Source organism: Sorex araneus, chromosome 2 (assembly GCF_027595985.1).
Source record: "Sorex araneus isolate mSorAra2 chromosome 2, mSorAra2.pri, whole genome shotgun sequence".
Lineage (NCBI taxonomy): Eukaryota > Metazoa > Chordata > Mammalia > Eulipotyphla > Soricidae > Sorex > Sorex araneus.
The window spans coordinates 219097448-219119461 of NC_073303.1; the positions used below are offsets into that span (position 1 = coordinate 219097448).

The 22014-nt window shown below is 51.8% G+C and overlaps 2 protein-coding genes across 2 annotated transcripts; one reads left to right on the plus strand and one right to left on the minus strand.

The window, feature by feature from the left end:
- Positions 1 to 135: 135 nt before the first annotated feature.
- SPRYD4 (SPRY domain containing 4) lies at positions 136 to 2050 on the minus strand. Its single transcript, XM_004601613.2, has 2 exons — positions 1904 to 2050; positions 136 to 1540 (listed from the first exon to the last, which is right to left on the minus strand). The coding sequence occupies exons 1-2, from the start codon at positions 1986 to 1988 to the stop codon at positions 1002 to 1004; spliced, it is 624 nt and encodes a 207-aa protein (XP_004601670.2). The 5' UTR covers positions 1989 to 2050; the 3' UTR covers positions 136 to 1001.
- Positions 2051 to 13347: 11297 nt separating this feature from the next.
- On the plus strand, positions 13348 to 17893 carry MIP (major intrinsic protein of lens fiber). Its single transcript, XM_004601934.2, has 4 exons — positions 13348 to 13707; positions 15619 to 15783; positions 16478 to 16558; positions 17708 to 17893. The coding sequence occupies exons 1-4, from the start codon at positions 13348 to 13350 to the stop codon at positions 17891 to 17893; spliced, it is 792 nt and encodes a 263-aa protein (XP_004601991.2).
- The last annotated feature ends 4121 nt before the right edge of the window (positions 17894 to 22014 follow it).

Genomic DNA, 22014 nt, shown 5'->3' on the forward strand with positions numbered 1-22014 from the left:
TGCTAAACCCAGTCATTTTTTTCCCCCCCTTGGTACCACCTAGCTGCATCACCTTCACGAAGATGTAGAATAAGAGAGAACCACAGGATCAGAGCTCAGACAATACACACTCAACACCCATGCCCACTCATACCCCCAGGGCCGCCTCTGCCCCAAATACTATCTCAGGTTAAATACTCTGCTGCCAACAGGACCAAGGGTTTGGGTCGAGGCAGGTCCAAAAATGCTTTAAGCAAGACCTCAGGACCTTCCTCTTCACTCTGGAAGTTCTAACTGGAGCAGAATGAAGATGGGAACATCTCAAGAACGAGAACTTGACCACGAAACCCCTCACCATCCCTCAACTGTCTCTTCTCCCTTGGTCGTGGTTGTAACTGGCCCAGTGATTCCAACAGACTGACCAGGTGTCCGAGGTGTTAAGGCGAAGGGATAGGTGTGAGGATACTGCAGCTTGCGGGGCTAAGAGTGTGCCACTGAGGTACTAGGGAAGGGTGGCTCTGTCCTTACTCTGACACAGTAAAGCACTTCCTGAGGAGCCAGGCCCCAAGCACTGTGCCACAGAGAAAGGGCCGACTCACGGACTACACCGCTCCTCCCGCCAGAGGTAGAAAGGATTTGCTCTGGACATTTGGTAGAGCTTCAAAACCAAGTGAGATAAGGGCAAAGAAAGGGAAAGGGACCAGAGTGATGGATGAACGCAAACCAAGCTGTAAGGTGTAGTAACCCCCCCACACTGAAAAGAATACAGAAGAAAAGATCTGGGCACAAGGAGGCAGAGGAAGCAAGTCCGGAAAAAAGTACAGACGTGTGGTAGCTCAGACTGGCCATCTGGGGGAGGGGACAGGGTGTTTGTGCCCAGCCACGGGATAGGTGCGAAGCAAATGACTAAGATATTGCACGCTGAATTGAGGGAACGACAGGTAGCTTGGGACACTGTTAGAGGGTTTCCAATACAGCCAGAGGCTGGCCAAGGGGGATTAGGGACTCCAGTGCTCCAGGAGCTAGAGGCCCTCAGGCACCTCTAGACCTGAGTGGGTCAGGAGTTCTCCATCCCAGAGGGCAAAGGCGGGTACCACCGGACCCCGGAAGTCTGTCTGCAGTGTGTGGACCACGGTAACCCGGGTGACGTCCACCAGGCTGAGCTTCTGGGCCTCAAATTCCAGCAGCAGCCCCACTCTCTCGGGCAGCCCAATGCCCTCGACGGGGGCTTTCTCGTTGGCCAGCATGGTGTGCCACTTGCGCTGGTTATAGGCGAACACCCAGGAGCGATCGTCCACGCCGATGCAGCTGTCTCGGGACATGTCCACATCCGCCACGCCGATCCGGAACTGCTGGGAGCGCTTCACGGTCACCTCCCAGTAGTGCCGGCCACTGGCCACCGCCGTGTCCGCCAGCACCACCGCCCACTCCCGGAAGCGTTCCACGTTCTGCGCCAGCTTGGTGGGGTCCAGCCCCACCATGCCGTACTTGACGCCGGTCTCGTTCTTGAAGAGGGCCAGGCTGCTGTGGGCGGTTTTTTCTTCCAGTCTGAAACTGATTCCTGCGGGCGGAGCAAAGAGACGGGATGATAACGGGGTGGGGGGTGGGGTGATGACGGGGTGGGGGCAGGGGCCGTGCCCGAGGCGGGGACCCCTGAGCCATGGGAAACAGGCGTGTTCCGTGTAGAAACGAGGTACAGGAAGGCTGTCACGTGCGCGCGCACACGAGCCGATGGGGTTTCAGTAGGGAGGCGCCGGGGTTTCGGGAAAACACGAGCCGTTCCCAAGTCTGGGACCCAGAGCGACGCCGCTGGGGGAAGGGACGTGACCCTTGGAGGTTGGGGCTGTCTCTCCGGCAGGGCGTCGCGGGGGCACAGACGGGAACCGGCCCGCAGGCAGAAGGGAATGAAAGGCGCCATCCCTACCTCTGCGCGCGCCCGGGGTGGCGAGCCCCAGGCGTTTGGCTCCCGCGCGGCACAGGCACAGCGACCGCGCAAAGGGCAGCGCCATCTTGCCACACCGGAACAAGCGGGGCACGCCCCCCGCCCTTAAAGCCGCGCCGGCCGCCTGCCGGCGCCTCCCGCACGTGGTGCGCGGCGGGCCGCGGCGCGTCCGGATGACGTCAGGGCGCGCCATTTTGGTGAGGTCCGTCCTGGGTGTGCTTGGCGCGGTGCGGGGTCTTGAGCTTCGCACGCGGCTGCTGGGCCGCGCTCGGCGCTCCTCGGGGCCGACACCTGGCTCTGTGCTCAGGGGTCACTCCTCCCGGGCTCGAACCCAGCTTGGCCGGGTGCCAGCCAAGCACCCTCCCCGCTTCTACTATCCTTCCAGACACGAAGCTTTTTCTGTTTTATTTATTTTTTCTTTCTTTTTTTTTTCTCTTTTTGGGTCACACCCGGCGATGCACAGGGGTCACTCACATATGGGATGCTGGGAATCGAACCCGGGTTGGCCGCGTGCAGGGCAAATGCCCTACCCGCTGTGCTATCGCTCCAGCACCCTTTTTTTTTTCTTTTTTCTTTTTTCGCTTTGGGGCCACACCTGACGGTACTCTGGAAGTGGTGTCAGGGCTTGAACCCTGTGCATTTCCATAATGCAAGGCGAGTGCGCCATCCGTTTGGACTGTCTTCCGGACAGCAAATGGGTCCCTGACAGCAGGGCTTGCACGACGATTAAAAGTAGTAGGTTTTATGCCAAGTCATTCAGTAATGATGAATCTTTTTAAAATATTGAATTTAGCCCTTCCAGAGGCAATACGATTATAGCGCTTTATTATATTTTCATAGGTATGGCTTGAAAGCCAAGCCAGTTGGTTTTTAGTGGAGTGGAGAGTGTTTTTGGTTTGGGTTTTTTTGTTTGTTTGTTTTGATTTTTGCTTTTAGGGTCACACCCGGGGGTGCTCAGGAGTTACTCCTCACTCTGCACTCAGGAATTACTCCTGGGGAGCTCAGGGGACCATATGGGATGCTGGGAATCGAACCCTGGTCGGCAAACGCCCTACCCACTGTGCTATCACTCCAGCCTACACTTCAGGAATGCAATAGCTTGTTCTGTCCACAAGGGGTCAGGCTGGCCATTTTAGAAAGAGCCCGAATTGAACTCGGGTCCTCAAGCTTGAGAAGCAAGCACTCCCACTGAGCTATGCACCCCGCCCCTCTCTTTCGTGTAATCACGGAAGCAAAGACCTAGGGAGAATGTCTTCTTCAGAAAAGTGTTTCTTCGTCGATCCTTGGCATTTTCACAATAATGGAAGTTCCAGACATGTTTTCTTGGGAATTTTTCGATTCCACTCTGATTGCTAAAGCAATCATTGCCCATTGTTCACACTGCCACTTAGGCACATCTCTGATATTTTATTTCCTCCTCAGTATATTTGCATATTGGTGTTTGGGGATGAAACTCGGTGCTCAGGGCATACTCCTTCTCAGGTATCACTTCTTTTGGTCCTCAGGGGATCAAAAGCAGCTGGAGAAGTTGAGATGTCATGTATAGCATAATAAGAATCAACAATATGGAGATCTCCAAAATGTTTTTTAAAAAAAGTTACCCTATGACTAGGGCTGGAGCGATAGCACAGTGGTAGGGCATTTGCCTTGCACGCAGCTGACCCGAGTTCAATTCTTGTGCCCTTCTCAGAAAGTCCGACAAGCTACGAGAGTATCTCTCCTGCATGGCAGAGCCTGGCAAGCTACCCATGGTGTATTCTATATGCCAAAAACAGTAACAAGTCTCACAATGGAGACGTTACTGGTGCCCGCTCGAGCAAATCGATGAGCAACGGGATGACAGTGATAGTGACCCTATGACTCAGTGATTCTCCTTCTTTCTTTTTTGTTTTGTTTTGTTGGCCACCCCAGCCATGCTCAGGGCTTAACTCCTGGCTCTGCACTTTGGGCAGGGTTCAGGGGACCAGATGTGGTGTCAGGGATCAAACTGGGTTGGCTGTGTGCAAGGCAAGGGCCTTAGATTTTGTATTATCTCTCTGATCCCAGAGAATTTTTTATTCTGGTTTTGGGGCCATCCATGACAATGCCAAGAGCTACTTTTAGCCCTGTTCTTCATGCTCAGGGGATTGATTGTATGATGTCAGAGATTGAACCCAGGGCTCCTACATGCAAATGTGTACATGCAAATGTGAAGGTGAATAGCTTTTTACCTGTCATCTTTAGTAGTTTTTCACTTTTGCAGACTGACATATCATCAACCAATGATTATCTGCCTTGTTCATTTTTTCTTTTTGGGTCACACCCAGGGATGCTAAGAGGTTACTCTTGGCTTTGCACTCAGGAATTATTCCTGGTGGTGCTCAGGGGACCATATGTGATGCCTGGGATCAAACCCGGGTATGTAGCACATAAACCCTACGGCTATACGATCACTCCAACCTCAAAACATTTAATTCTTCATTTTTTCCCCCTTTTTTGGGGTCACACCTGGCAATTCACAGGGGTTACTCTTGGCTCTGCACTCAAGAATTACTCCTGGCAGTGCTCAGGGGACCATATGGGATGCTGGGAATCGAACCTGGGTCAGCCGAGTTCAAGGCAAACGCCCCACCCGCTGTGCTATCGCTCCAGCCCCAAAACATTTAATTCTTAATTCTTAACACTTCCTTGCATAATAGTTAGGAAGCGTTAACATTTTACTTGACTGGCAAATTGGGGAAATACATCGAGGGTACAGGGAACAGGTAGGTAATCGATGAGGGTCCAGAGCCGATAGTCTAGTGGATAGGGCACTTGGCCTTGCACACAGCCAACCTGGGCTAGATCCCAGGCATCCCATATGGTCCCCCGAGCACCACCCAGAGTAATTCCTGAGTGCAGAGCCAGGAGCAACCCCTGAGTATTACTGGATGTGTCCCTAAAACAAAAAATTAAAAACAAAAAAAAAGGGTGATGTAACAGAATGTGGTATTTGAGGAACCACAACAAAGGCTATTGTGAGAGTCTGATGATGGGGAAATATGGAAAGCAGTTGGAGAAGTTGAGATGCCATGCGTGCCGTAACAAGAATGTCATTCAACAGCATGGAGACCTCTAAGAAGTTTTTTAAATAAAGTTACCATGTGACTCAGTGATTCCACTTCTTTCTTTTCTTTTTCTTTGTTTTCTGCTTTGTTTGGGGCCACACAATGTGGTGCTCAGAGTTTACTCCTGCTCTAGTGCTCAGGTATCATTCCTGGCAGGGCTCAGGGGACAATATGGGATACCAGGGATCAAATCCAAGCCAGGCATGTGCAGAGTGAATGCCCTATCCACTGTACTGTCTCTTTGGCCCTTAATTTTGCTCCTTGGAATCTGTTCCAAGAAGCCCAAAACATTAACTTGAAAAGATAGATAGCCAACTCTGCTCACTGTAGCCCTACTTACAATAGCCAAGTTATGGAAACAACCCATTGTCCAATGACAGATGAGTGGATGGAGAAGTTCAAGGTCAACAGGACGGTTCAAAGGGCTGAGAGCATGCCTCGCTTCTGGGAAAGCTGGGTTTCATGCCCGGCTCTGCCTGGTACCTGAGCACCACTTCGAGGGACTCCCCAAGCACAGAGTGAGGTGTAGCCCCCCCAATATAGCCCCATCCCCCAAAAAAAACTCAAGCGAAAAGAAGTTATAGTGTTTCTTTTGGGAATGCCATAGAATACAGTAGCATACTACTCAAGGTTAAGGAGGGGTGAAATCTTTTTTTTTTCCAGGGGGGCAAACCCAGTGATGCTCAGGGATTACACCTGGCAGTGCATTCAGGTGTCACACCTGGCGGGGCTCAGGAATCCATCTGGGGTGCCAGGGGTGGAACTCACGCTGGACTGCCTGCGAGGCAAGCCCCCTTACCTGCTGTGCTATCATCTCTCTCGCCCAGAAGGGGTGAAATCTTGCCTCTTGCTACATACAACTTGGATGGAGCTACAGGATGTGCAGGGTGAAACAAACAAACAAAAAACCCAAAAAACAAAAATGTCTTAAGAGAAAGGACAAATACCAGATGCTCTCCCTTTTATGTGGTATAAAAGGAAACAAAGCAAAGGAACTAACTTGTCTAGTAATAACAAACCCTTGAACTTTAACCATGGAGCTGACATCACCAGGAAGTGAGAGAGGGGCACTGGGGAAGAAAGAGGTGAACTGAAGAGACTATGGCACTCTGGTGGGTGGTGAAGGAGCAGTAACTTTGTACACACACACACACACACACACAGAGCATTCTAGTAACACTATTGTTAACTCAACTGCAGTTTAATTAATTTTTAACTAAAATATTATATATTTTTTGCTTTTTGGGTCACACCTGGTGATGCACAGGGGTCAGTTCTGGCTCTGCACTCAGGAATTACCCTGATGGTGCTCAGGGGACCATATGGGATGCTGGGAATCGAACCAGGGTTGGCTGCATGCAGGGCAAACGCCCTACCCGCTGTGCTATTGCTCCAGCCCCCTAAAATGATTTTTTTTGGTTACACCCAGCGATGCTCAGGGGTTACTCCTGGCTTTGCACTCAGGAATTACTCCTGGCAGTGCTTGGGGGACCATATGGGGTGGTAAATAATTAGTAAGATCTCCAGAGAGATCTGTCCAGTGGATAGAGATAGGGCTTTTACAGAATAGTTATTTATGTGGTGGGGGAGGCATTTGGGAGCCACACCTGGCAGTGCTTAGGGGCTGCTCTCAGAAGCATCTTAGTCCCTGTATTATCTCTCCAGCCCCAGAATAGTGTAAACTCCCACATTTACTTTTCCCAGAGGTTCTCCACCCCGCAAGTTCCTGGGGTAAGAACCTTCAGAGAAGTCAGCTACTGTCAGCTCGCCAGGCTATCCCATGTGGGCAGGAAACTCTCGGTAGCTTGCCAGGTTCTCCGAGAGGGAGAACTAGACTATAAGAATGTCTAGTTCTTATATAACCAACCTAGTTCTAGTTCTTATAAAACCAACTGGGAGCTTGGTTTTATAGTCTCTGGATGTCGGCCGTTGATGGGATTACACGGCACCAGGGGCAGTTTCTGAGTGTGACTGCCTAGCTACTGGAAAATGGGGGATCTAGGCGGAAGAGGCCCAGTCCCTATTCAAGCAGGCTTGGAGATCTCAGCCCTGGGTCCTGCACACCTGGGTTCCTCTGCCGGATCCTTCATGCGTGAGGCTCATCTGAGCATGTGGAGAGTGGCCTTGAGCATGGCTGTGGCTGGGTCCCAGAGATCTTCGGCTGTGGGGGCTCTGCTCGGGATGGGGAGGGAAACTCAACCTGCCCCCTCCGAGGGGCCCCGGTGAAGACAGCCAGGCGCGGGGGCAAGAGACTCTGGTTGTATTCCAGAATATTTAATATTTTTGAAGATCACGTGATTAGTATTCGCCTTGCCAAGACCAGGAAGACTCCCGCATTAAGCTCACTGATACTTCTTCCAGGTGGCACACACAGGAGTGTGGGGTCCATGCCAAAGACTGTTGAGTGCTGGTGCCCACAAAGAGCCTCTGTTTTGGGCCCCAAAGTCGGACAATATGTCTCGGGCTGAAGCGATAGCAGAGCGGGTAAGGGGTTTGCCTTGCACGAGGCTGACCCGGGTTTGATTCTTCCGTCCCTCTTGGAGAGCCTGGCAAGCTACCAAGAGGATCCTGCCCGCATGATAGAGCCCTACAAGCTCCCCGTGGCATATTCGATATGCCAAAAACAGTAACAAGTCTCACAATGAGACGTTACTGGTGCCCGCTCAAGCAAATTGATGAATAACGAGACGACAGTGCTACATCAGTGAGGGCTTAAAACCGGGAGCTTGGTTTAAAGTCTCTGGATATTGGCTATTGGTGGGATTACACGGTGCTGCCGGGGGCAGTCCCTGGGTGTGACCACCTAGCTACTGGAAAATATATTACTCTATGATTTGTTGCCTAGTGTCTGAACTCCATCAAATATGGTGTGGTAATTATGGAAAATGGGTAGGAAGCGGGCTGGAGCATGGCAGTAGTTGGGTAGTGGAGGTCAGCTGCTGGGGTTGGGTCCCTTGGGGCAGGGAGGGTTCTCACCCACGCCCCTCTGGGGCACCCGAGTGAAAACAGCCTGGCTTGGAGTCTGGTTTTAAATTTATTTGAATTTTTTTAAAATACAGAATATATTTCAAGTGCTCAGGAGTAGTTGAAGGCAGCAGAGGGAAATGACAACTTCCATATTTTCACACAAAAGGAACTGGCAGCAGTGTGGACAATGACCTGGAGGGGATGAGACTAGTTGAGTCAAGCAGGGTCTAAGGCCACCAAAGTTCTCAGGTGAGACTGATGTGGGCTCAACTACCTAAAACTCATGGAGCTTTGGTGACTGGTTAGACAGAAATGAGGTGATGAGACGAGTCCAAGCTGATCCCTAGGTTTCTGGACTGAAGAAAGGATGCAGAAATAAAGGCATGATTGGATAGTGGGGGAAGATCATTGGTTCTAATTGGTTTGGTTTGGGCGCTATATCCGACAGTGCTTGGGGCTTACTCCTGGCTCTGCACTTAGGGATTGCTCTGACGGGGCTCGAGGGACTCTATGGGGTACAGAAGATTGAACACGAGTAGGCTGTGTGCAAGGCAAGTGTACTATTCCTCTGTACTTCTGACTCTATTGGTTTGGTTTGGGACACTGAGTTTGAGGTGTACCTGGCGAGACCTAGGTGAAAATGCTCTATAAATTTAGTAGCATAAATTTCACTTTCTTTTTTACTTTTTTTTTGCTTTTTGGGTCACACCTGGCAATGCACAGGGGTTACTCCTGGCTTTGCACCACTCAGGAATTACTCTTGGCGATTCTCAGAGGACCATATGGGATGCTGGGAATCGAACCCGGGTTGGCTGCGTGCAAGGCAAATGCCCTACCCGCTGTGCTATTGCTCCAGCCCCAGTAGCTTAAATTTCAGAGGAGAGTGCATGTAGATTAAGTCATCCATCAGGGGGGTGTAAACAAGAGTAAGAAGGAATGAATTGTAGGTGCAATTATCGGGAGTACCAGTACCTTGGGAGTACCAGTACCTGGGCTAATACTCAGGTGCTCATGACACTGACGTATGGTGATTCCCTCTTAGGGTGCATCTGAATGCTTAGGAAAGAGAGGGGTGAAAGAGGCAAGATTAAGAGAGGCCAATCTACTCTTACTCCGTTCCTAACAGGAGGGGCCCTGGCACACTAGTTGGCACCCTGAATCATGAATCGGAGAGTCATGCTGCACCCAGAGCTTGGTGATTGTTCTGGACTTTGCCAGGAATCAGCAGTCAGCAATGATTAACCAGAGGCACAGAGGGGGGGGCTTGGGACCTAGCCAAAGGCTGCTGGGCCGGCTTGTGCAACGCCCCGCTTTTGTTCTACTGAAACTGTCCAACAATGGGGCTGTGCTACATGCTGACAGGGCACTCGGGGACAGAGCTGGGAGAGAGGTGCCACAGGGAGGAGCGGAGACGCTCGGTCCCCCGGTCCATGAGAACCTTCTTTATTCAACCACATTGCGTGAAATGCTTGATGGTCATAAACCTGTTGATATCTCATTTATTCCATAAATCTGTTTGTTTTGTTTGAAGTTTTATTTTGGGGCCACACCTGGTGATACTCAGGTGGTTTTGCAATCAGGAATCACTGCTGGTGGTACTCATGGACCATATAGAGTACTGGGGATTGAACCCGGGTCAGCCATGTACAAGGCAAACACCCTACCCGCTGTACTATCGCGCCAGTCACCCCCCGCCTCCCTCCTAATTCAACTGCTTTTCATATTTCCCCATCATAAGGCTCTCAAAATAATGTTTCTTGTGGTTCCTCAAATACCACATTCTGTACATCACTCTTTTGTTGTTGTTGTTTTAGGGACACACCCAGCAATACTCAGGGGTTACTCCTGTCTCTGCGCTCAGGAATTGCTCCGGCCGGCTCGTGGGACCATATGGGATACCAGGGATCAAATCTGGATTGAATGCATGTATGGAAAGCACCCTACCTGCTGCACTATTGCTCCAGCTTCTGGGCATATCTCATTTGATCCCCATCTAATCCTGTAAAATCAAAAAGTAGATTTTAAAATCATTATTTTCGGGCCAGTGCAAATAGTAGAGTGGGTAGGGCACTTGCCTTGCACACGGCCAGCTGGATTCAATCCTGGGCACCACATATGATCCCCTAAGCCCTGCCAGGGTGCAGGGACAGGACTAAGATCTGAGCACTGTTGATTATGGCCCCAAGGCAAAGCAGAAAGCACTGTTTTACAAGCAGGAGGCCATGGGTTTAACCCCTGGTTCTGCCCACATTCTCCAAGAGTGCACTCAGAAATATTCAAGGGTTACTCCCGACTCTTCACTCAGGAATTACTCCTGGCAGTGCATGTGGGATCATATGATGTGGGAAGGCAAATGTCCTACTCACTGTACGATTGCTCTGACCCCTCACTGCCTGGATTTCTGGCACCACAGAAGAGTGTGTGGACTATAGCTCACAGCCAGTTGTGTACAAGCTCCACAGCTAAACTGATTGATCCCCCTCCAAGCACCCAGCTGGGACTGTAAACCCCACAGCAAGAACACCCAAATACACTCCCACAAGCTCCTCAAGAACATGAGCAGCCTGTGGCTTGGAAGCCGGCCTCACATGCTGGGGGAAAAGGCAGCTCAGACAGAGAAGGGAACACCAAGTAAAGCGTGGTTGGAGGACCCGGTTGGTATGGGAGATGTGTGCTGAAAGTAGACTATAGATTGAGCACAATGGCCACTCAATACCTCTATTGCAAACCACAACACCCAAAAGGAGAGAGAGAACAAAAGGGAATGCCCTGCCACAAAGGTGGGGGGGGGGCGTGGGGGGGAGGGATACTGGGGTCATCGGTGGAGGAGAACGGGCACTGGTGGAGGGATGGGTACTTGATCATTGTATGACTGAAACACAAGCACGAAAATATATAAATCTGTAACTGTACCCTCACAGTGATTCATTAATTAAAAAATAATCAATTAAAAATAAATAAATAAATAAATAAATAAAAAGAATGTGAGCAGTGGACTGGAGCAATAGCACAGCAGGTAGGACGTTTGCCTTACATGTGGCCAACCCAGCTTCGATTCCCAGCATCCCATATAGTCCCCTGAGCACCTCCAGGAGTCATTCCTGAGTGCAGAGCCAGGAGTGACCCCTGTGCCTCTCTGGGTGTGATCCAGAAAGAAAAAAAATTCTATTTTACTTCACTGCTCATTTACTCCTGATATTCTTTTCCGTGAGGCAAGAGAAGAACCTGGTAACTCTGGGTAAGGTCTAGACTGACTTTCCTTTCCTGAAAAGGACAGTTCTTCATCCCAACCTGAGTCCGTGACTCCCTGAGAAGTCGGGCGGTGGGGACCAACTCCTGTGCCGAGAAGACCAACTGGACATCAGGTGTGGCTTGACGGCCGCCTGATGGGGCTGGGGGACTCGGGCCCATGTGAGGAGCAGGGTCCCATCGCAGACATCATCAGCCCTAGTCTTCCCAGCTGGGTCTCAGGAGGTGGGTCAGGACAAAGTGACCATCGCTTTCCCCCCACCCCCGCCTCACATAAGCCACCCGTGTGGCCCACCGACATTGCCACGGACCAAGATGCTCACCAGCCCCAAGACGCACCAGAGGGGCTGGAGAGATAGTACAGTGGGTAAGGGGCTCGCCTTGCACACCACGGACCTGGGTTCCACCTCCAGCACCACCTCTAGTCAGGCTAAGTCAGGAGTGCGCCCTGAGCACTGCTGGGAGTGACCAACCCCTCCTCACCCAGCCACACACACGAGTAAGGCTCTTGCCTCGCATGCAGAGCAGCTGTGACTGTGGGTCAAGTTCCTACAGCACAGATGGTCCCCTAGGCATCGGCAGGTGTGCCCCTGAGCACACCAGTAGTGTTAACCCCGGGATTCTGGGTCCCAACCTGCGAGACAGACAGAAACACAAACTCGATGACGCAAAAGCAGTAGGAGTTTTATTCCAATATACTGGGTATACTGGGGTCAACTATCTCACCCACAGAGTGGTCTCTTGATAGCGACCCTGACCATCAAGTGCAAGCAGTTTATATAGGGTTTGATTACATGAGCAGTACATGCCTTATTGTTTCAGAAAGAAATCTTACTTAGTTACCAAACAAAGGTGTTTTGGCAAGTGTCTAGGGTTAACAGTGGTCAGGCAACAGTTAAATAATAGTTTCCGGGGCTGGAGAAATAGCACAGCAGGTAGGGCGTTTGCCTTGCACGCGGCCGACCCGGGTTCGATTCCCAGCATCCCATATGGTCCCCTGAGCGCTGCCAGAAGTAATTCCTGAGTGCAGAGCCAGGAGTAACCCCTGTGCATCGTCAGGTGTGACCCACCCCAGCAAAAAAAAAAAGTTTCCACTAGCAGTTTATGGTTCCATATGCTACTCATTCTTTTAGGGCTAAAAAAAAGCCAATTTCTGGGGCATTTTGACTGGGGCATAGTGATTGTCTGAGGCCCCTTGCTGGGCCCAGGAACTTCCCAGGTGGGTTCAGGTTGGCTCGTTACACATTGTTCCGTTGCTGGGAAACTGAAATTGTTTTAGCTCCTTCAGGGAAACTGAGGCTTAGCTGATTTTGCTGATTTCTGCCACCTGTCATGGAGTCAGTTTTGCCCTTACAGATGGAAGGAAGAAAAGAAAGGAAGGAGGGGAGATGGAAGGAAGGTAGGAAGGATAGATGAGAGAAGGAAGGAAGGAAGGAAGGAAGGAAGGAAGGAAGGAAGGAAGGAAGGAAGGAAGGAAGGAAGGAAGGAAGGAAGGAAGGAAGGAAGGGAGGAAGGGAGGAAGGGAGGGAGGGAGGAAGGGAGGGAGGAAGGGAGGGAGGGAGGGAAGGCAGTGTGCCGTGGGGGGCGCTGCCCGGGCCGAGGAAAGCTGCTCACAGCAGAACTGCACTGCCCCAGAGCTGCAGGGTAAGCGGACTGGACCCAAAGCGCCAGTGGGAGAGTCTCGCTAATCCCCGGGTGCTAGAATTCTCTTCCATTCTTCCACTGTCCCGCTCCTGCTCCCCACCCTGCCCTTTCCCCAACAGCCTCCTGAAGTGAGCTGCACTGCCCCAGTATCTAGGCCGGCCAGGTCAAAGGGCCCCAGTGTGGACTCCGCAGAGACAGGCCCACTCTTCCCGTCCTGAGTCCCGCCCTCTCGGCCTCTGCAGTGCAGCCCCTCACCCCTGCGCGCTCAGGAAGGGCTTTGCTCTGAGGCGGGCTGAGGAGGGAGGAGCAACGTGTTGCCTGTGTGGTCGAGTGGGCCCAGCCCTGCTGTGAAGGGGTTAAGGGCTGGGCCAGCAGCCCTAGCCTGCCCATCCCAGGGATTAAGTCCCCGTATAAAGAGGCCTGATGACCCAGACCAGGCCAGGGGGTTGGGGGGCCGGGCACTGAGTCGAACCCCGCGCCATGTGGGAACTGAGGTCAGCCTCTTTCTGGAGGGCTGTCTTTGCTGAGTTTTTTGCCACCCTCTTCTACGTCTTCCTCGGGCTGGGAGCCTCGCTTCGTGGGGCCCCGGGACCCCTGTATGTCCTGCAGGTGGCTCTGGCCTTTGGCCTGGCCTTGGCTACGCTGGTGCAGATCGTGGGTCACGTCAGCGGGGCCCACGTCAATCCTGCAGTCACTTTTGCCTTCCTGGTGAGCTCTCAGATGTCACTGCTCCGGGCCCTCTGCTATGTGGCAGCCCAAGTCCTGGGAGCTGTGTCCGGGGCTGCAGTGCTGTACAGTGTGACGCCAGCCGCCTCCCGAGGAAACCTAGCGCTTAACACGGTAATAGTCACGCGGGGACTCGGGGAACCCGGGGCCCTGACTTTGCCTGATCCTTCTGGTGGATCCGTTCCCCAGGGGCCTGGGATTGTGTGTGTGTGTGTGTGTGTGTGTGTGTGTGTGTGTGTATGTGAGGGAAGATCAACAGATGGTTGGAGATATAAGGAAGGCGTAGAACTGTGGACTGACAACCAAGAGTCCTGAGTTTCTGAGGCCTGACACAGTTCAGTGGTAGAGCTCATGGCTAACATGCGTGGGACCCTGAGTTTAGCCCCCAACACCACATGCCCCCTCCAACAAGCACCACCCAGAGTAGCACTGGCTTTCTGAGTACTGGGAAGGGACAGAGAGGATCCCCAAGTTTGGATTCCAATGTCCCTTCAAATCATTATAGATTTGGGGAGAGGCTCTGCTCAAGGGCACCCCTCTAGTGCCGGGGATCGAATCTGTCATGTGCACTCTCTGGCCCAGGTTGCAGTCTTTTTTTTTTTTTTTTCAGTGAAGCAAGATTTTCCTTTTTTGTTTGTTTGGGGACCACATCCAGTGATGCTCAGGGCTTACTCCTGGCTTTGCACTCAGAAATTACTCCTGATGGTACTCGGGGAACTAACTATATGAGGTGCTAGGGATCAAAGAAAATGCCTTACCCACTATCTCCCAGGCTCAGGATAGTTTTTAATTAAACAAAACTTGCTTAGAAAGATATGAGAGGAGGGCCCAAGTGATAGAACAGTGGGTAGGGCATTTGCCTTGCTGATGGCTGACTTGGGTTCAATCTCTGGCACCCCAGAAGGTCCCCTGAGCTTGCCAGGAGTGATTCCTGAGAACAGGGCCAGGAGTAAACCCTGAGCATTGATGGGTGTGACCCAAAAAGCAAACAAAAACTGTTTTAAATTGGGGCTGGAGTGATAGCACAGCGAGTAGGGCGTTTGTCTTGCACGCAGCTGACCCGGATTTGATTCCCAACATCCCATATGGTCCCCCGAGCACCGCCAGGAGTAATTCCTGAGTGCATGAGCCAGGAGTAACCCCTGTGCAACGCCGGGTGTGACCCAAAAAGAAAAAAAATGTTTTTAATTTAAAAATATATATATATATATATATGTTTGGGCCTGCCACAGAATCAGGTGGGGTGTGGGGGTGTAGGGAAACTGGGGACGTTGGTGGTGGGGAATGTACACGGGTGAAAGGTTAGGTGTTGGAACATTGATGACTGAAACCCAATCATGAACAAGTTTGTAACTGTGTTTCTGTGATTCAACTAAATAAATTAATTAGTAAAAAATATATGCATATATGTTTGAGGAGGGACTGGAGCGATAGCTCAGCTGGTAGGGCGTTTGCCTTGCACGCGGCCAACCTAGGTTCGATTCCTCCAGCCCTCTCGGAGAGCCCGGCAAGCTACCGAGAGTATCCCACTCCCACAGCAGAGCCTGGCAAGCTCCCCGTGGTGTATTCGATATGCCAAAAACAGTAACAACAAGTCTCACAATGGAGACGTCACTGGTGCCCGCTCGAGCAAATCGATGAGCAACAGGATGACAGTGCCACAGTGACAGTGATGTCTGAGGAGAGAAAGAGGGCAGATAATGTTCAGAAGAGAACACGGGTTTCTCCAGAGCAAAGAGACACAGAGAGAGACGAGCGAGATGCGTGTTCGAGGGAGAAAAACAAGCCTCCTTGCAGAGTCCGGATGGGACTAACTTGACTTCAGGGGCCTCCGTTTCCTCTTCCGTGTACGCGGGTGGGATCCGTTCCATGTGGAAGGCGTGTTGGGAGGAATGGCACAGCGAGACACACCGCGTGTCACTCCTCTCGAGGGCGCCAGCAGCCAAGGGCTTTCCTGCCGGGGCGGCTGGAGGAGGTCAGGCGGGAACGATGCTCACGTATCTCCCCTCTTCTTCCTCTGCTCAGTTGCGTCCTGGGCTCGGCGCGGGCCAGGCCACCGTGGTGGAGATGTTCCTGACGCTGCAACTGGTGCTCTGCATCTTTGCCACGTATGACGAGAGGAGGAACGGCCGCCTGGGCCCCGTGGCCCTGGCCGTTGGTTTCTCCCTCACCCTGGGGCACCTCTTTGGGGTAAATATGAGAGTGGAGGGCTGGAGCGATAGCGCAGCGGGTAGGGCGTTCACCTTGCACACGGCCGACCCGGGTTCGATTCCTCCATCCCTCTCAGAGAACCTGGCAAGCTACCGAGAGTATCCCGCCCGCATGGCAGAGCCTGGCAAGCTCCCCGTGGCGTATTGGATATGACAAAAACAGTAACAACAAGTCTCACAATGGAGACGTTACTGGTGCCCGCTCGGGCAAATTGACGAGCAACGGGATGACAGTGACAGTGACGAGAGTGGAGACTCTTCTCAAGCAAGGACTCCAAGACCCCCCAGAACTTTTGACCCTTAATTGTCCTTCCTGCCCACCCCACTGTTGACCACAAACACTGTCCCCCACACCCTGTACCCGCAGCCAGGGGACTCAACCCTCTGGTATTTTCTCTCTCTCGTCACCGCTGTACCTAGTCCTTCTTGACCATAAGGTGGAAATGTGGGGGTGTCAGGGGTTCACCTTGGTCTTGACTGTGGGTCCATAATCTATTTCCAGATGGGGCATCAAAGCCTTCACTCCACTGTGGGACCCCCTGAGGGTTGTCCTTTCCTGGACCCGGACTGGAGGCAGGATGCCAGCCTCGATGACAATGTGGGCTGTAGGGAGAGAAACTGGGGTGCAGCGTCGCAGGGTGGGGGGGCCTCTCTTACCACTGTGTCTTTTGCAGATGTATTATACAGGGGCCAGCATGAACCCTGCCCGCTCCTTTGCTCCTGCCATCCTCACCCGAAACTTCACCAACCACTGGGTAAGTGGGCAGAGAGGGATAAGAGCCGGGAGGGTGCCCAGTGGGTGTGAAGTGCAGGTCCAGGCCTGGGTCCTGCTCCCCATGCACATGTGGTGGCTGCTCTGTCCACCCCAGCTAAGGGGGCTGTCATTGTCAGTCTTGCCTATGCCAGCAGGGCTCGTTATTTTGCTGCCAGTAAAGGAGCCAGAGAGAGACAGGGTACAGGTGGAGAGGCCTCCTTGCACGCAACAGACCCAGTTCAATCTACAGTGCCACATACGGCCCTCCAGCACTGCCAGGAGTGACCCCAGAGCACAGAGCCATGAGTAAGTCCTGAGCACCACATGGTGGGGACCCCAAAACCAAAGCAAAGTAGAAGTTCTTTGTTGTTAAGAGGGGGGCCCTCACCCAACAATGCTCAGGGCTTGTTCCTGGTTCTGAGCTTGGGATCACTCTTGGTGGGGTTTGGGGGAACCATATAGAGTGCCGGGAACGAACCGGGGTTGGCCATGCGCATGGCAGGTGCCTTACCCACTGTACTCTCTCTCTCTGGCCCCCCAAACAGAATTTCTAATTCATGTTGTTCCTTTGGTGATTAGTCACTATCCTTTGCACTACAAAACTAGGCACAATGAAGACTGAGAAAGCAAAAGCTACTATTCTTCTGGGGACAGGGAAAAGAGCTCGAAGGGCTAAGTACATGCAGGATCCAGGGTTTGCTGGATCCAGTGGAGCACAGTACCCTGAGCACCAGCAGGAGGGACTCCTGAGCACAGTCTGGGAGTAGCCCCTAAACACAGAGGGTAGGGGTGGGAGAGAAAGAGAGAGAGACAAACAGATAGACAGACAAACAGACAGATTCTGACACTTTCTGATGCCTGTTCAAGTTGGAGGAACCTTGTGGCCGGCCCATGTTCAACCCCCAGCACCCCCATATGGTCCCCCGATCCCCACCAGGAGTGATCTCTGAGCAGTGCTCAGGAGGAAGTCCTGAGCACTGCTATGTATGATCAGCCCCCTCCCATCCCCAAAAACAGAACTCTGATTTCTGCTCAGGTAGTGTCCAGTTGCTTGTGCACAGGGCAGGATGTCTGTTTTCTACCAATGGGGATGGTAGGAAACGTCCTTGGTCCCTTCCCAAGCCTGATTATTCCCGTCCTCTTCCTATAGGTGTACTGGGTGGGCCCAGTCCTTGGAGGGGGCGTGGGCAGTCTTCTCTACGACTTTCTCCTCTTTCCCCGGCTCAAGAGTGTCACTGAGAGACTGTCCATCCTCCGGGGTGCCAGGCCCAGTGATGCCAGAGGACAGGCAGAGGGCCCAGGGGCACCTGTTGAACTGAAAACCCAGGCCCTGTAAATGCTCCAGCTGAACTCGGGGACTAAGAAGAAGCTTCAGCTCTACAAGAAGCTGCGAGTTCAACGTGGAGGCGCAGAACCAGCCCGTGCATGAAGAAAGAACTATGTAGAAGGGCGTTTACTACTTGATTTTTAATGTGCTTTTTAGGTTTGGTTTGGTTTTGCTTTTTTTTTTGCTGTGAGAAATCTTCCAAGTTGCATTCATGAATTGGTGGAAACTTCACATCTTCCTCACTCCATCTCTCCTCCGTCTGTGTGTGTGTGTGTGTGTGTGTGTGTGTGTGAGTGTGTGCACGTGTGATTATGCATATAAATGTGAGTGACTGGGGCCAGAAGCACAGCAGATAGGGTGCTTGCTTTGCATCAGTGGTCAACCCAGGTTTTATCCCTGGCACCCATGTGACTCCCTGAGCCCCGCCAGGAGTGATTCCTGAGCACAGTGCCAGGAGAAAGCCCCAAACATAGCTCAGTGTGGCCCCAACACAACTGAAATAAGTGAGTGCCCTGTGTTTGAGTTTTCGGGTACAGCATGAAAGATAGTAAAAAGGCAAAAGATGTCACTGCATCCTTCCACTCCAGTCCAGCATGAACTCAGGGAACCAAGACTTTAAGTCCCCAGCTTCCCCCTGCTCCCTCAAATGTGCCTGTGTACCAGAAAGCTTAGGGAAGTTAACAGTCGCTGGCTTCTCTGAAGGTTCTTACCCCAGGAACTTTCGGGGTGGAGAACCGCTGGGAAAAGTAAATGTGGGAGTTTACACTATTCTGGGGCTGGAGAGATAATACAGGGACTAAGATGCTTCTGAGAGCAGCCCCTAAGCACTGCCAGGTGTGGCTGCCAAACGCCTCCCCCACCACATAACTATTCTGTAAAAGCCCTATCAATTTATCTCTATCCACTGGACAGATCTCTCTGGAGATCTTACAATAATTATTTCCCACCCCAAATAAGGTGTAGATGAGCTAGAATCTAGAAAAGTTAAGTAGATGACCTTTTTTTTTTTTTTTTGCTTTTGACACCTGGTGATGCTCAGGGGTTACTCCTGGCTCTGCACTCAGGAATTACTCCTGGTGGTGCTCAGGGGACTGTATGGGATGCTGGGAATCCAACCCGGGTCGGCCGGGTGCAAGGCAAACACCCTACCTGCTGTGCTATCGCTCCAGCCCTAAAGTAGATGAAATTTTGCCTGATATCCTCCAACCTGACTCCAGGCAGATGGTGCTTAAGCTCTAGACTCTAAAGCTGAAACAGAAAACCTGGTCCCTAGAGCACTTGCAGAGGTGGGGGATGGGAGCATAGGAAACTTTTTTTTGTTTTTTGCTTTTTGGATCACACCTGGCAATGCACAGGGGTTACTCCTGGCTCTGCACTCAGCCCTACCTGCTGTGCTATTGCTCCAGCCCCATAGGAAACTTTTAACTGTCAGAATTTTAGTTTAGTTTAGTTATCTGACAATCTTGAATGGCCTCTGCTCTGATCACCAGTCCCAGTCTTATTTTCCTTTCCATTTTTCTCCTTTCATATTGAGCAAATTTTTGGTTTTGGGCCACACCTGACTGTGCTCAGAGCTAACTCCTGGCTCAGGGATCACACCTGGAGCGGGAATCGATGGACCACAAGGGATGTTAAGGATCTAACCCAGGTTGACTGAGTGCCAGGCAGTGCTTGGGGGGCCGTGTGGGATGCTGGGGATCCAACCCAGGGCAGCCAAGTAAGGCAAACGCCCAACCTGCTGTACTGTCGGTCTGGGTCCCCCATTCCCTTTAGCAAATTTCTAATTCAGAGTCAGAAACATAGTACAGTGAGTAGGGTGTTTGCCTTGCACATGGCCAACCCGGCTCGACCCTGGGAATTCCAGATGGTCCCCCGCAAGCACCACCAGAGTGACTCCTGGGAGTAGAGCCAGAACCCCTAAGCATTGCTGGGTATGGCCCACCAGTAATGTCTTCCATTGTGAGACTTGTTGTTACTGTTTTTTGGTATATTGAATATGCCACAGGGAACTTGCCAGGCTCTGCCGTGCAGGCGGGATACTCTCAGTAGCTTGCCGGACTTTCCGAGAGGGATGGAGGAATCAAACCCTGTTTGGCTACATGCAAACACCCTACCTGCTGTGCTATTGCTCCAGCCCAAGAAACAGGATTTTCTTCTTTTTTTTGGGGGGAGGTATGGCCCAATTATTAAACAAACAAACAAACAAAACCACAGTGCTGGAGTGATAGCACAGTGGTGGTAGGGCATTTGCCTTGTGTGTGGCCGACCCGGGTTCTATTCCCAGCATCCCATATGGCCCCCCAAGTACCGCCAGGGGTAATTCCTGAGTGCAGTCAGGAGTTAACCCCTGTGCATTGCCGGGTGTGACCTCCCAGAAAGAAAAAATAAATAAATAAATAAAAAGAAAAGCACCTGACTCAACTCATACTCCAGAAGTCTTTTTTTCAAATGCTTCATTTCTGAGCATTTTTTTTTTTTTAGCCCCAATATCAGCTGCAGTGATACTTGGTCAATAACTAGACTATTCAATGTTTGTTTGTTTTTTTAAATTTTTATTGAATCACCATGTGGAAAGTTACAAAGTTCTCAGGTTTATGTCTCAGTTATACAATATTCAAACACCCATCCCTTCACCAGTGCCCATATTCCACCACCAAAAACCCCAGTATACCCCCCGCCCCCACCCCCACCCCCAACTGTATAACTGATGAATTTCACTTCATTTTCTCTTTACCTTGATTACGTTCCATATTTCAACACAAAACTCACTATTATTGTTGGAGATCCCCCCCAAGAAAGACAGCCCTACTACCAAGGAAGCATTTGATAATTACTTTTCCATTAAAAGATTGTATGTTTTCAGTTCACGGCTGCGCGGTTCGGAGTTGTCCCAGTCCCGCATCCCGAAGCCGTGTTAGTTGCTGCTCTAGACTGTTTAATGTTAGGGCCTAAGGAGGTGGGCCCAGTGGTCTGGGGACACTAGAGCCACCCAGAGGAGCTCATGGGCCTATGGGCCTCGACGGCTGTATTCAGTGATACTCGGAGACCGGACTGGAGCCATAGCACATCAGGTAGGGCGTTTGCTTTGCACCCGGCCAACCTGGGTCCAATTCCTCCATTCCTCCCAGAGAGCCCGGCAAGCTACCGAGAGTATCCTGCCTGAACGGCAGAGCCTGGCAAGCTACCAGTGGCGTATTCGAAATACCAAAAAACAGTAACAAGTCTCACAATGCAGACGTTACTGGTGCCCACTCGAGCAAATCAATGAACAACGGGGAAGACAGTCTTCTTTAGTTTCTGGCAAAATACTATCACCTGAAATCAGAAGATACTCAACTGAATAATGTATGCCATTAATCATCTCATCAAAGTCCAGCCTACTCCATAAGCTTGAAATCAACATCTAGGGTCCAGAGAGATAGTACAGCGGGTAGGGTGTTTGCCTTTGCACGCGGCCGACCTGGATTTGATCGCCAGCACCCCCAAATCCGGTATGACCCCCCTAGCCCCCCGAAACCAATTCCTGAGAGCAAAGTCAGGGTCCTCCAGACTCCCCTGCCAGCACTCAGCACAGTTAGGAGTAATTCCCGAGTGCAAAGTCAGGTGGTCTTCCCACCTCACTCCCCCGAGCACCCCCAGCAGTAACCCCCAAAACAAACACACACACAAAGAAAAAAAGAAGAAAAAGGAATGGGTAGCTAGAGGATGACAGATAGTCCCACCACTGCCTCCTGTTCCCAAATAAAGTCTAATCTCCCTTTTTCTTTTGGGGGCCTCCCAAACGGTGCTCAGGGGGTGCATGGGGCCATCCCCAGGACACTAGGCTGCTGGGTCAGCGCTAACGTGCAAGGACACGGCACCGCTCGGGCCACGCGGTGCGCGAGGCTCCGGAGCCCCCCCAGACCCCGCGGGTGACGTTGGGGGGCGGGAGCGGAACTAAGGTGTAGGACCCAGGCTCCGGGCTCGACTCTTCCAACTTGGGAATGAACCATTTCGTGGAAGGGGAGAGAAGAACGTCAAGTCCCGTCCAATGCGACTCCGGCTCCTATTCTCTGCAGCCAGCGGGAAGCTCGTTGCCTTGTGGCCGTGTTCGCTGCATTTAGAGGATCGAGGCAGAGAAAACACCGTCG